General features: G+C 37.2%; 1 protein-coding gene across 4 annotated transcripts in view; it reads right to left on the reverse strand.

Annotated features, from left to right (window-relative positions):
* ITGA1 (integrin subunit alpha 1) overlaps positions 1 to 14245 on the reverse strand; it is a 148065-nt gene that overhangs the window by 35205 nt on the left and 98615 nt on the right. For all 4 annotated transcript variants that reach the window (XM_070586895.1, XM_070586894.1, XM_008530872.2 and 1 more), the window contains exons 10-14: positions 12233 to 12306; positions 11367 to 11511; positions 6174 to 6316; positions 3045 to 3188; positions 1587 to 1844 (exon numbers count right to left, since the gene is read on the reverse strand). In XM_070586895.1, coding sequence (XP_070442996.1) covers positions 1587 to 1844; positions 3045 to 3188; positions 6174 to 6316; positions 11367 to 11511; positions 12233 to 12306 — 764 coding nt within the window. The remainder of the gene's footprint in view (positions 1 to 1586; positions 1845 to 3044; positions 3189 to 6173; positions 6317 to 11366; positions 11512 to 12232; positions 12307 to 14245) is intronic.

A 14245-nucleotide genomic window follows, 5' to 3' on the forward strand; every position in this document is an offset into this window, starting at 1 on the left:
AGAGACAGGACGGACAGAGCCTCCCCAAACTTGGGGTCTTATCCTGCTCTTTTCCACTTAAATTCATAAATTAGGAAGCCAATTAAGGCAAACCAAATGGAAATAGTTTTCATGCTTAAATGTTTGTGGCTCATTAGGAAGTATTTCCTTATGTTCTCAGCAAACAAACCGGGAGATATCTGCCTCACTGATTCTGTTGATTCAGTTTGATTCTGGTTCATCTCATACACAAGCAACACCTCTGGTTACCATGGAAATGAGTGAGCGTATCCTCTTCTATCCTTGGGAAAGCATTTTGCCAATAATTAAACAAACTCAACTCTAAGATTCTTTTTTGTTGTTGTTTAAAGCTACATCTTGATTTGCCACCATTTTGCAAAATAAATTGCTTATGACAATCTTAATGATTTACAAATCCTTTTCTTTCTACTACAAATGCCACTCCATTAAATTTGCAGGATTAATAGTGAAGGAATAAAGTGGCAAAACACAAGAATGGAACGCAATCTTCTTGCAGTTCCGGGTTCTATCAAGCCCCAATGGTTAATATTGCCTGTTTCCAGCTAGATAAATAATACCGTAAAGATTTTTAACAGAAACAAGTCATTTATTAAAAGGATAGGAGAGTTGTTAGTGAAATATGCCCTTTATTTTGTTGTTTCACTATTAATGTCATTATCACTTTATGAAAAATTAAGCATCACAACTTCCCAATACACAAATAGATTTTGAGAATTCTGTTGACTCTAGTACCAAAGAGAAAAATCAAATGGAAAAAGAAATAATTGATGTTCTGATTTTCTTTTTATGTTATGTAAGCTAGAAAGTAGTGAGTTCTATTTTATTTATAAGTAGTTGTTCAAGGCCTAACAAACTATGGTTACTTAAAAACAGACAATTAAATTAGAAGAATTCCTGTAAACTCTCTTATGTTTATTAGTGCATTAAACACTTCTGTAAATGGTTATTTTTCTCATGGAGGAAAAAATTACACTTATGGATTAGAGCCAATAACTGACAATACATTTAAAATAGGAATGACAGAAATCCCCTGCAGGTTAAGCTTAATTATTCAGATGTTCTTCCAAGAGGGATTACTTGTGAGACGATTATAAATCTTCAGGAACCCAAATTCAATTGCTGAAAATATACCAATTTAATTCATAAATATAAATGTAATGCAATTTTATTATAACAACAGGGATATTGAGTATAAAAACAATAATCTCATTTCCTTTATTGGCAAAATTACGTAATTACTGTTTTCTCATTCAGAAAGTGGTACCCTCTGTTTAGGATCAGACACACTGCAGATGTTAAATAGCATTGTTCAAAAGTGTTCTTTTGTTTTGTACCATTTCACAAGATCAGATTATGGAGACATGGCAAATAACAACAGAAAAAGCTAGATAAAAGGACAAAATATAAAGCAATTCTTTTAGAAAGAAAATGTAGATGAGAATAAGAAATCTACTTTCCGAATCGAGTCAGAAGAAAGAAATTAACTCATGAAGCAAGACAGGAGATGCCTGGCACTGAACCCACGGATCACTTCAGGACGAGAAGCCGGAGGTTTAACTTCTTACTTGTGCATACTCTTTCCTTATAGTCCTGCCGCTTCCATGATAAATGTACACGGCTCCCCCGTGATCATCTTCCAGGGGAGCGCCTATCACGATGTCATTAAACCCATCAAGATTGAGGTCTTTCACAGCAGCAATAGCTGTTCCAAAACGAGCCCCGCATGGCTCATTTTTGTTTTCTTTTGTGCATGAATTGTGCTTCAGAGATGAACAGCAAGTCTGTTTAATGGGTTCCAGGCTCATTTGATATTCAAACCTTGTCTGGAAGAGAGATAAACAGGATACTTATGGATTTCTGTCATTACTACAGCAGAGTGGAATTTTTAAGTGCATGCTAAATCAGTGCTATTAAAAACCATTTGTATATCAATGGTAAAGTTTATGAAAGTTCTTAAAAAAGGATGCCCAACTGAGAGCAAAGTTAGAGATTTCAAAGAACCGACTGCAGGATTGTGGGAAAGAAGAAGACATATTGAGGATTTTCACAGACTCTCTTTTTAATGCAATCGGGTGAGTATATAACTCAGCATCTTTTTAAAGCAGAACTGAATTTTTAAATCCTCAGTTTGTCACTATCCTTTCTTCACCCAATATTGTGCTTTGAAAAGTCTCTATATATTATCCCCTAAAGGACAAACAGAAAATTTACGCTTTCAGAAAACAAATTTTTCCAAAGCTGTCCAGAGCGAAAAAAAAGACCCCAAACCCAGAAAAGGACAGCAAGTACTGGCAACGATGGACAGGAAGACACTTTCTTGGAAAAAAGGGAAAAACAGCACAGGACCAAAAAAGTTGACAAGGAAGCCAAAAAAATGATAGGAAGAAACATAATTTATGATTTAAAATAATTAATATAAGAAAGATTTAAGCATTTAAAAAGCTAAATAGATGAATACTGACTTTGCTATAGACCACAAAAACTCTTCTAATGATGAAATCAAGAATTATTTCACTTAACACTGATATCTAAAATCAGGAGTGGAAAACAAATCCCACTCCAGTGAAGAATTCCAGAGACCACAGTAGTTTCTGCAAGTGTCTGGTGTCATTGCCTTAAAATGCACTCTATCGCCACAGTCTCTCCACTCTCGGTCCTTATCCCCCCACCTCATGCAGCTTTAACTGCTCATGTCACCCACCTCCAGGCCAGTGCTCATGATGGTTGCCCTGTGACTTTACTTAGGAGTTTAGTGAGATTTATACTTATCTTTATCCTCAATATTCTGTTAAAAAAGAATAGTTCATACTTCCAAGTAGAAAATATCTAAGGATTTGAACTATTTTATTAAAATTCTAAATGTTCATTTAGAAACTGAGGGATTAGTGGGGTAGACAATCCCTCAAAGCTTCTTCGCTTCTTTTACCAAACTGAGTGAAAAATTAGAACTACATTAATTATTTGAAATTGAAAGTAAGGAAAAGATTTTCCCCGATTTCTATCAAACCCACAGTTACCATTACCTGATTCAGAGTGTACACATACACTTTTCCTTGTTCCTCTTTCTCTGTTCCCATGTACATGGGAGCTCCAACCAGAAGAATGTCAGTATTGGAATCTTTATCAATGTCAATTGTTGTTAACACACTGCCAAAATAGGAACCGATCTAGGGCAAAAAACAAAACAGTCTGATGACCATCAGAAATTCTCAAGGAAGCTAAAAACTTGCATTTCTTTTGTTATGCCAATCTAGAAGAGTATTTGAGATTTAGATGGCAAAGGAAATGAAATAGAGAAACCAATGCCACCTGAGAGCTCTTTATGGGCTTTTGCATGAGGCTAGTGAGTAATAAGTCGGGTCCATCCTTAAGGATGAGCAGCTGCTATAGATTCTGCAGCTTGACAGTAGGAGAAATGATTTCTTTTAGATTTCATCCTAACCTCTCTTTCTTCTCCACAAAGCATAAAAGATCAGTAGTGATAAAATGATTTTTTTAAAGGAAATAAAATGAAATAAACAATAGAAGTCATTCTGGAAAGGCTTCAGTATACATTTAAATACAGTAACATGAAAATGTGGAATAAAATACATTATGAGGAGCTGAATTTTATCGGAATTCTGGTGCAGCATATTTCACCTCGTAGTCTCAGAAGACAGTCTACTCAACAAAATGACTTAGTCTTGTCCCGGCAGCTATGGGAAGTGGAAAAATATAAAAGGATTGTAGGGGGGACCATCCCCTTGTAGCAATGTATTTTCTCTTTTAAAGATAGGGATGTATTTTAGGGGAATGCAGGTGACTACACTTCATTATCTAAATGCGATAACCTTACCAAATATTGAGCTGTGTATTTGATGCTTTTGATAATTCTCTTATTGACATTTACTGTCTTAGCTTCCATGATTTTATTTTTGATCTCCTGATTCTCCCACTATATCATAGACTATCCTTCCTTTTCACCTTTCTGGCTCCTTTCCCTCCTCCCATCCCCTAGATTTTGCCCCCTCCCCCATAAGCTTAGACCTGCATTTTTTCCCCATTCTCTTACTCTAGATGCCGAATCCTCCCCAACATTTCCATTACTGCAGATTGCACATTTCCGTCTATCCTCCTCCTCAAGGCTCCAGTTCTACATTTCCAGACATTGCTAGACATTTAGACAGCTGCCAGACATTGGCTTTTTTGAATGTCCTTTTCTCACTGGCTTATGAATGGTATAAAAGGTTTTTCAAAAAGTTGAATTAATTACAAACATAAATAAAGTGTTGTAGGATCTGGCAATATTGGGCCTTCATTCCCACATGGTAACAGGCATCTGGAGCTGAGCTAAACCTTTATATGGCTCAGGCGCTGCCAGGCCATGGTTTCCACCACTTCCCATTGTCTTCTGTCCAGCAGCTTTAATTATTTATTTTACCTACCTGGCACCCACAACCATTTGAATTTGTGCTCACTGTTATAGGAAACATGTCTAAAATCAAATACCATTTTAAAAAATGTCTAAACTACTGGGGTTGCTGACATTCTAATCATGGTGCCATCTTTCTCCCAGATTCCCAGGCTTGAAACTCAGATCATTCATAATTTAAATCATTTGTGATATTCTCTTCACATGTTCATAAGCAATTTTTCATAAAATTTTATACTTCCTGTCTTGTAGACAATTGATAGAGTGATAATGGACCTCAGATGTTGTCCAAAATGTTTCATTTTACAACCTTGCTAATTCCTCCTTATTTATGTCTACCATAGTCTCTCCTTCTCCATTTTTATTGTTGTTATACCATTTCAAATTCTTCTCACTTCACCCATGAGCTACAACAAGAGCCTTGTTTTTATTGTTGATGCATTTTCTGATGATAAATGTGGGCAAAAGGCTAATGAAACACTTTCACCTGGTATATGAGAATCTGACCTGGAGTTTACTCTAACTCCGTTCCCCTTGAAATATGATGAGGGAAGGATTTCAACTATGTTACCAAGCAACATCGAGTGTGGTAAAAATAAACTCTGATTGGGGCATTGCATTTGGGTCGCGTGGAACTAGAAATACTTGATGGAGATAACATATTTTGGGCTTCCTAGAATGCAGTGACCCTTCCAACTGCATGCCCTTAAGGGGACCCTGGAAGCTGTGTCTATGGCATTGTCATAAAAGATACTGGCTCCTCTAGGGCTTTAAAGCCAGCGAAGTCCCTGCACCTGCCTGATGTGTCTGTCTCCTGGCACGTAAGCTGGACTGCTGTGCTGGCTGCTACAAGGACTGCTGCAGGGGAGCAAGGCTGGCGCTGCCCCGCCCTTCACAGTACTCTGTGTGTGTATCTAGGGGGTGGGAGATGATCCAGTGAGTTGGAATATTTAGTGGAGCCCAAGAACCCCCCTTGTCCCGTGAAGACTGCAGAATAAAGTTAATAAATTCTCATTATAGGACATTTGGAAAATACAGAAAACCATAAAGAAGGAATAAAAATTACCCAAATTATCACAATTCAGTAATAATCAACAATAACATAGATGTTTCTGTTTTAAATATGTTTACTTATACTTAATTTGCATATTGAATATATAATTTTTAAACTACATTTAATATTCAATATTATCTAATGAAAATTTTCTGATTTCACATGTTACAAATAATTTGTCATCACTTCCTGGAGAAAATCCAAATTCTTTAATCTGCCCCTCAAAACTTCACACAGTCCAGGTCCACATTACCTTTTTATCTGGCTCTTTCTACGTGTCTACATACTGTCTTTCCTTTTAGACTAACCCAAATTTCATCTCTTATTAAGACTTTCTACACCAATCTTAGCTTAAAATAATCTTTCCTTCTTCTGAATTTATTGTTGATGCCACTGGCACTTTCATGTTTCTTAATGTTTTAGCTCTCTTTCCTTGTATTTATATCCGCACATCTGTACCTACATCTATTATCTATACCTCCACCCCCATCCAACCGAAATGTTCCTGTGGCCAAAGATGCAGACACTTGACGTCCCTCCAAGGAACCTAGCATGGGCCCTAATCTCAGTGGATGTTGAATATGGGGGTACTGGTTTTTTAAAAGTTTAGGACAATAGACAATTCAGTTAAATTTACATAGACAGAGTATGAATGAAATAATTTACAACAGTAATTTTCAAGCCCACCTGTTCTCCACTGAGTGTCTGGAGAATCTTGACGTCTCCATCTTCCATCCTGTAGATGATGACCTGGCCTGTATGATTGTACCGTGGCTGTCCAGCAATGTAGAGCACATCTCCAGAAACAGTGGCAGAGTTTACTGTGTAACCTAACAAAAGAGAGATGGCACGTATACTTTCTGACCCCTTAAAGTCTGCATGGAACAAATTAAGATCCATTTTAAATGATTATCCCCGAGATAATCTTTTTTTTTTTTTGAGGAAGATTAGCCCTGAGCTAATATCTGCCAATCCTCTTCTTTTTGCTGAGGAAGACTGGCTCTGAGCTAACATCTGTGCCCATCTTCCTCTACTTTATATGTGGGACACCTGCCACAGCGTGGCTTGCCAAGCAGTGCATAGGTCTGCACTCAGGATGGGAACCGGTGAACCCCAGGCTGCCGAAGCAGAACATACAAACTTTACCACTGCACCACCAGGCTGGGCCCCCTGAGATAATCATTTTTATATTTTTATATGGTCTTTTCTTCTGTTGAAAATAAATATATATATTCTAATGCAGATAAGTTTGTCTGTAGAAATCTTTAGTTTGTTCTCTGATTATCTACCACAACTGCTTTATCCTGAAAAGATATTTTTATCCCTACCCTCCAGTTTTCATTGTTTAAAGGCACAAATGATAGAACAGCGATGACAGAAAGAGAAAAACAATCCACAAAAAACTCTTGCAATCTCAATTCACCACTTTGTAATAAATCAATTGTATTTTATCTAGATGCATGTGTCTGTGCTATAGAAATTAATAATTTTATATAGTTGGAATAATAGCAAATGTAAGCTTTTTCTGTGTTGTAGCCCTGGTTTTCAAATCATGATTTTAAATGGTTGAAGCTTATTTCTCTGAATTAAGCCATAAAGACATTGTGTTTATACCACAGGATCATTTCCTGATGGAATGGTGGAATTTAGGTGGTTTTAAATTTTTTGGTATTATACTTAAGCCTGCGAAGACATCTTTGAACATTTAATTATTTTTCTTCTTTTGGATTTTTCTTGATGATAAATTTCAAGGAATACATTGCTGGATCAAATTTTCAATGGTTCTTATGATGTCTGGCAAATTGTTTCCAGAGCATTTGTACTCAATTATTCCATGAACAGCCACAGGAAAGATTAGTTTCATCCAACTCTCCCAAACATTGGGTATTATTTAATTTGTGGATATTCTAATAGATGTTAAACATAATCTAACAGTGGTACCTTGCTGTGATTTTAATTTGCATTTACTTGATTAAAAGTGAGCTTGAATAGTTTTACATATTTATTCATTCCTCTCTTTAATTGGGCTTTCATGCCCTTTAAAATCTTAAATTGTGTCTTTAAGGCAGATTAATGTTAATTTCTGAGTGAAGAATTAGATTTATTCTTTGTGTCTCTAGAGAACAGAGCTAAACCAATAGATAAGAAATTACCACACGCAGATTTCAACTCAAAAGAAGGAAAAAAAATGTTCTAACAACCAGAGCTGTCCATCATGGGAGCAGAAGGCAGGTTATTTTTCAAAATGCCGTGGAACAGCATTTCTTACTGAGAGAAAGATTGTATTGATAATTTACTTGTCAAGTATTTTACCATAAGGTACTAGTTCTACTTTCTTCCAAAATTTTAAAAAAGGAACAGAGGTTTTTATACTTAAAAATGTTTATTCTTACAAGTGCTAAAGTGAAACAATTACTCAGGCATATTTGCCTTCATGAATATTTTTCTCACATTCTCATTTCTTCATCTTTCTTTGAGCGTTAAAAAAAGTGTGCATAATAAATGATAAAATATTCTTTTGCAAACATGTTATGCATTATATTTCTTATGTTACTAACCACAATATTGCTTAAGAAGTAAAAACTTTAGGGTCATGTTTATACATAAATAAAATGGAAAAGGAGAATGTGCAAAACAGAGCCTGTTTTATTTCATGTTGTTCTACTAGGAATTATTAAGAAGGGATTGAGATGAGAGTTTTAGTATGCATTAATTTTTTTGGTAATTTTCTGAGCTATGCATGCAAACTATAAAAGAACCTTTAAAAAAAAGTTGAAAATTATGTTTGAGGCTTGGAGTTGTGTGATAATTTAGCTAATTAACTTTGACGCTTTTCACTTGACAACTACAATCATTAGTTAAAATCTTCACAAGGACAGTAACTACCAGTCAGGTAGTTACAGGTTGCAGCTTGAGCGTCTAAAGACAATAAAGAAGGAAAGAGAGAGACGGCCAAGTAAAGTCTACTATTTTTGTTTTTGGTGAGGAAGACTAGCCCTGAGCGAACACCTGTTGCCAATCTTCCTCTTTTTGCTTGAGGAAGATTGTTGCTGAGCTAACATCTGTGCCAGTCTTCCTCTACTTTGCATATGGGAGGCTGCCACAGTGCAGCTTGCTGAGCAGTGTATACGTCCTGCCCGGGAATGCAAACCCGCGAACCCTGGGCCACCTAAGCAGAACATGTGAACTTAACCACTACGCCACTGGGCTGGCCCAGTAAAGTCTACTTAGAATGAAAAGAACATAATTATAAACACTTAAGCTTAATACTGCTTTCTGAAAAAGAAAAGTACAAAATCGAAGAGAAAGAAAAATTGATGGCATAGCCCTGTGCATGGATTTATAAAGAATAAGTCCTGTCAGCTCTCATAATTCATTTTTTGGGGAGAGTGCTAGGATCTGGGGAGGTAATGGGAAACAGGTCTGATCTGCTTTGATTTCATGCAGTTGCCTCACATCTTTACTTTTCCTTTTGAATCTATCTGGCATGATTAAAACTCAGCAAACTGTGGGCAGAGGAGGCAGGGAACAGGATCTCAACGGTATTCTCACCATCAAAATCACTCGCTAAGCACATATTCGCATAAGGCTGGGTTATAGAAAGATGAGTGTGTAACTACATCCTAAGAGGGGTTCAACAGCTTCAGTTCCTACTTCTTTCTGACCATTATTGATTAGCATGGGATTTTTTATAGAGCATCTGTCTTTTCTTTTGCTTCCTCCATAAGATTTTCTGTAGTCTAACAACTTGCAGTCCACACAGATTTCAGGCTAACACATTCAAACTCATCTTAATTTGCAACCCACACAAAGAAGGAAATGTTTTGAAAGTCTCATTTCAGATTTAAAATAATATTTGGGGGAAAAAAGCTATTTTTCTCCTCTGCCCCCTTTCTGGGTGCTTTTCTATTTTGAAAGAAATCTTACATATATTAGACTTTATGTTGGCAAAGTGTCTTACGTGCTAGCCTGTGACTAAGCTAACAAAATGATTTCTGAAATAGAAAAAACTTCACTGTAGCCCACTGTAGATAACATACCCCAACATGACCTTTTCTGGGCAGAGAGGAGTCATATATTATAAACCCCGTGGTCAGGAATGAAGTTCTCTTAGTTTTTTCTTGCCCGCAGTGATATCTTCAAGTCTTGAATTCTCTATATCTGCTTCAAGCAACCATTAACCCAAGCTTTTCAGGAATAATAAGATTTAGGGTTCTTAGGACTATTTGGTTTTAAGGCATTTAATCACATGATAACTCAGAATAAGTAGTGTTATTAATTAATGTGTGAATTTCCTAAGAGTAGCAACAACGTCACACATCTTTGTGGACTTCGCACAATGTCTTTAATTTTGAAATGAACACTGGAACAAGAATCAAGAGACCCAGATTCTAGTTTCAGAACCGCCATAGATAAATGTGACAATTTCTCTATTCCTCAATTCCTTAATTTGGAAAATTTGATGTTTATTATATGATCTCTAAGATGTCTTTTAATGCTAAAACTCAATATGAATTCTAAGCTCAATCCCTTTATTTTACATCACAATCCTCTAAATATTTAAAAGACATGCAGTGTACACTGTGTTTTCCAACAATTTCTTCAAGTTTTGTGGGGAGAAGGATGGGTACAAGGGGATCGTTTCCAGATCTGTATCCTTTAGATAATCTTTTACTGGTACATCCTAGTTCAGCATTTTCTTTTGTAATGTGTGGTGCTTAGAGCAATGGAATACTCTAGCTACTCTATGAGCAAGGCAGAATGGAATAGGACTTTTATGAGAAATAGATTAGACTTTCATTAATGCAGTTCGACATGTCTTAAGGGGTTTTAGCACTCACATTATATCTGCTGCTTATCATTCTATTTTTAATTATAGAAAATCCTCAGCCCTTTTAGTCTTCTTAAATCCTGCTGCCTCTACAGCTTTAAGATGTGCTTTTGAATAGGAAATGTATGGACCTACCAGTAAAGACCTCCCACTTTCCTCATAAAATAGCAAGAAACTGGAACAGAGAAAAAGACTTCCCTCCAGGACAGAAAAGTCCCAGAGAAGAATGCTAACATGCAAAAATATGAACACCGCAAGGTACTTTTCTTTACTATTGCACCCCCAGCACCAAGAACAATGCCTGGGGCAAGAGAGGTGCCCTCAAAATATTTGCTGAGTGAGTAAAGCACTGGAAACCATACTCTGAGGGTCCTTTCCATGCTAGGCCCTCTCAGCTCTTTACTGAGACCATCTAGTGATAGAAGAGTCTCCTGCCGATCTGGAATAAGGTGATACCAGACACACAGCGCCTCGTTCCAGGCAAGTCTTTGAACATAAGATGATGCTACATCACTGGGTTTAAGTTCAATATTTGTCTGATTGTGAAGAGAGCTATTAAAGAAGAAGCTATATGACAAAACAAATTAAAATTTTCTTTTCCAAAATTAGGACCCATAGAAAGAAACTAATGACAGAGGATATTTAAGAGAATACGGGAGTCTGAGCTTCCGGATATAGGTTGAGTCAAGGTTTCTTTTTCTACCATCATTTCCGGTCCATCAGGTACAAAGGTCTTCTTGAAGTTAATAAGAATACCAGACACAAGGAGACCTCAAAAGGTGCAAAATTAGCCTAAATCATTCCCATACTAGCCAGGCATTCTGAGAAGAAAATGACCTCCATGTTCTGTTATTTTGATTACGGCTGCTCAGGAACTAAGGCTGACTGGAAACTTTCATGGGTCCTGTAAAATATCTAACTCCTGGAACTGATCTTGCTTACACGGTTGTAAGTAGGCCTATAGAAATAAAAGTAAACAATGCTAAAAATAAAAAAAACCCACAGAAATAAAACGTAATCACTTTCTATCAGTTACATCCAAACTTTACCTAAATAGGAAGCAAGCGGTTCATTCCTTTTGGTAGACTCAACGTTAAAGGTTGTGTTTTGGGGGATTATGAGTTGATTGGCCTTCTGCATGACGACTGTTCCATTCCAATCATAGGCTCCTACTGCTCCAAGCATGACCCAGTCCTTATAGCCAAGCAGAGAAAACACTGATATTTAACAAAAACCGTGAGAGCAAACACATCATAGCATTAACAACGTGATAGGTACTATTCAAAGTGCTTTACATACATTAACCAGATAATCCTCACAATAACCCTTTGGACTAGATGCCATTCTTAGCATCCCGACTTTACAGAAGAGGAAACTGAGGCAGAGTAAGTAACTTTCCCTAGGTTAGATAGTACAATTCCATATTGAAATGTCAATATTCTTTTGTGGGGACTATGATGCTTTTTCTTCCATCAACTACAAATGATATATTTTCTAGTCTTGCCTTTCTGCTTTATTCTGGGTGCCAAGAATCCTAGTTCTTGAACATGGAATTCTGGTAAGATCCTTGAATACCTTGACACTGAAGAAAAAGATACATTCCCTATCATTAGCAAATCTTTTAAATTAAGTATTTCATTTAGCCAGATGCATAATTGCAGAAGGCAGATACCAAACTGTCTGATTCACAATTATTAGTATAATGTAGTGAATTGTGTGAAATAACATGTTTTCCTAATAAGAAGCTTGTGAAATGCCATTTCCTTATTTGGATTAGAAATGCCATCATGATCTGAATAACTGCTCGAGCCATAAACTACTAGTTGCACATGTAATATTGATGCCTGGGTGTTGGTTTTGGGAGAACCAACCTTGAAAAAAGGAGATTTCGTTTTCTACCAAGTAGTCAACATACCTGTGAATAATGAGCGCTGAAGCCGGTCTGAGACATTTCCATTTCAAATGAAGCTGCTGACTGGTCCACAGTGGCTATAACATAGAAAAATAAATGCCTTTTAGCATACTCCTGACTTGCAGAAAAGAGAGACCCAGTACAGTCTGTGGTCTTGAGTAACCAGAACTTCTATCATCATTAGGGTATTTTCAGCCACACATTTCTCAACCCAAAATTCCTAGGTAGGGCGGGGAGAGGACAGAGGTTAGCAGAAGGGCTGTCTCAGATTCTTGACCCTTAGCATCCCCAGTCTTGCTGGAAGAGCGGAGAAATCTCCCATCCTGCTTCTGTTCTTATACTCTAGCACGCGTGCGGATCCTATGGGGCTTTGGATCCCTGTAGTTGAAGTTGAAAGTTCTGTAGCTGGAAACCTCTGTCTTGTCCTCACGCCCTGGGAATCCTGCTGAGACATTACCTGATACATTACAGGGCTGAAAAGCTGTCATTCACTTATTTTAAGAGGTTTCTCGACTCTGCCAGCCCCACCCTTATTTCTGGCTGTAGATCCTCTCAGAATTCCATTGTTTGATAAGCGGTGTATGGATTCTGGGTTTGTATTTGTTCTCATTTCTGGCTGTGGGTATCACTCACAGATCAGGAGGGGACTTTTGGACAGGACTCCAGGCCACATGCCATTCAATCACAGATTTTTTTTTAAGATTCTGTACCCATTTTGAAGCTCTTCACTGAAATGCAGAGACAATCCAGAGCATTCTATGGAAATATTCTACTCTCAAAACATTCACCAACCAGAAGCCACAACCTCCTGAGGGGATTGACGGAATGTTGATTTATTTGTTTTCAGTGGGGAGTTGCTGATTTATTTGGCCTTGCAAATAAGTTAAAAATAGCATATAATTTTAAGAAAGTCAGTCTGCCCTTTCATTGAGGCATGAGAATAATTAAATTTGTGAAATCAAACTTTTTTACTGGCATAAATTTGTTAACAAATACATCAGTGATTGCCTTTTTATAGGACTAGATTAAGTGGGGAAATCCATCAAGAATTCAAATATATCATCTTAATTTCACATGTGAATTGCCCTCTAATTTAAATGACTGAGATGCACTTTAATTTAAACCTTTATTTTAAGTCCCCAGTGCTTTAAGGTGCTTTCTCATCTATCTCTGCAAGATCAATTGTAAGAATGCAGAAGCAAAGACCTGCCCATTTCCTGTACCTTCTGCTGCTGCTGGTTTGCTTAGAGCTGAGAACAGAGACAAGGAAGCTATGTGACATTCAGCCCGCTGAACTGGCATCATGGTTGTAGCACATTGTACATCCCTGAACTTCTCGCTGTCACCTCCTCCCTGAACTATTCATGAGTATTGAGACAACCGCTCTAGTCACCATGCAGCCTCTGGGTAGCAATTTCAGCATCTCTCCCGATGCTTGATGAGAAAGAGACATTAGACCATTTTCCAAGTTTATTGAGCAAGTCACTGGCATGCTCAGCTCACTGGGTGGCACTGTCCTTGGCCAGCCGGAATTTCATAATGGCTGCTATTTACCATCTAAAGATAAATATTGATAGGAAACGGGGATTTCCCAGGTAACAAGGAAATAAAGCCCTTTCTGACCTCCTTATGAAAAAAGTCAGAAATAGGCTGGTCAAAACACTGCTTTTGGTTAGCTCTGAAAGTGCCACAACAAAGATGTGGGAGACATTTTTAATCCGGGGAGTTCTTTATCAAATAATTTCATTTTTAAATATAGAGACTTCCTGAACGGTTTGGGAACTCCAATGTGTAACCTTTAACTCATGGTGTGATTAGGTTAGAAACAATCTGAAAATGTCACTTAAAGTAAATTGATCCCCTCGTCCTCCAACAGCTGATAGCGGCTTCATTTTCACAAGTCTTAGGTTACACCTACTTGCTTAAGATGAGATTTAGAAATGAGACTATTGTGTTTAACTATCAAGTGTAACTAAGTAATTCTTCTTGTAAATGATCTTTACGATTGTTTCTATC

This window comes from Equus przewalskii, chromosome 20 (genome assembly GCF_037783145.1).
Source record: "Equus przewalskii isolate Varuska chromosome 20, EquPr2, whole genome shotgun sequence".
In the NCBI taxonomy this organism is placed as follows: Eukaryota; Metazoa; Chordata; class Mammalia; order Perissodactyla; family Equidae; genus Equus; species Equus przewalskii.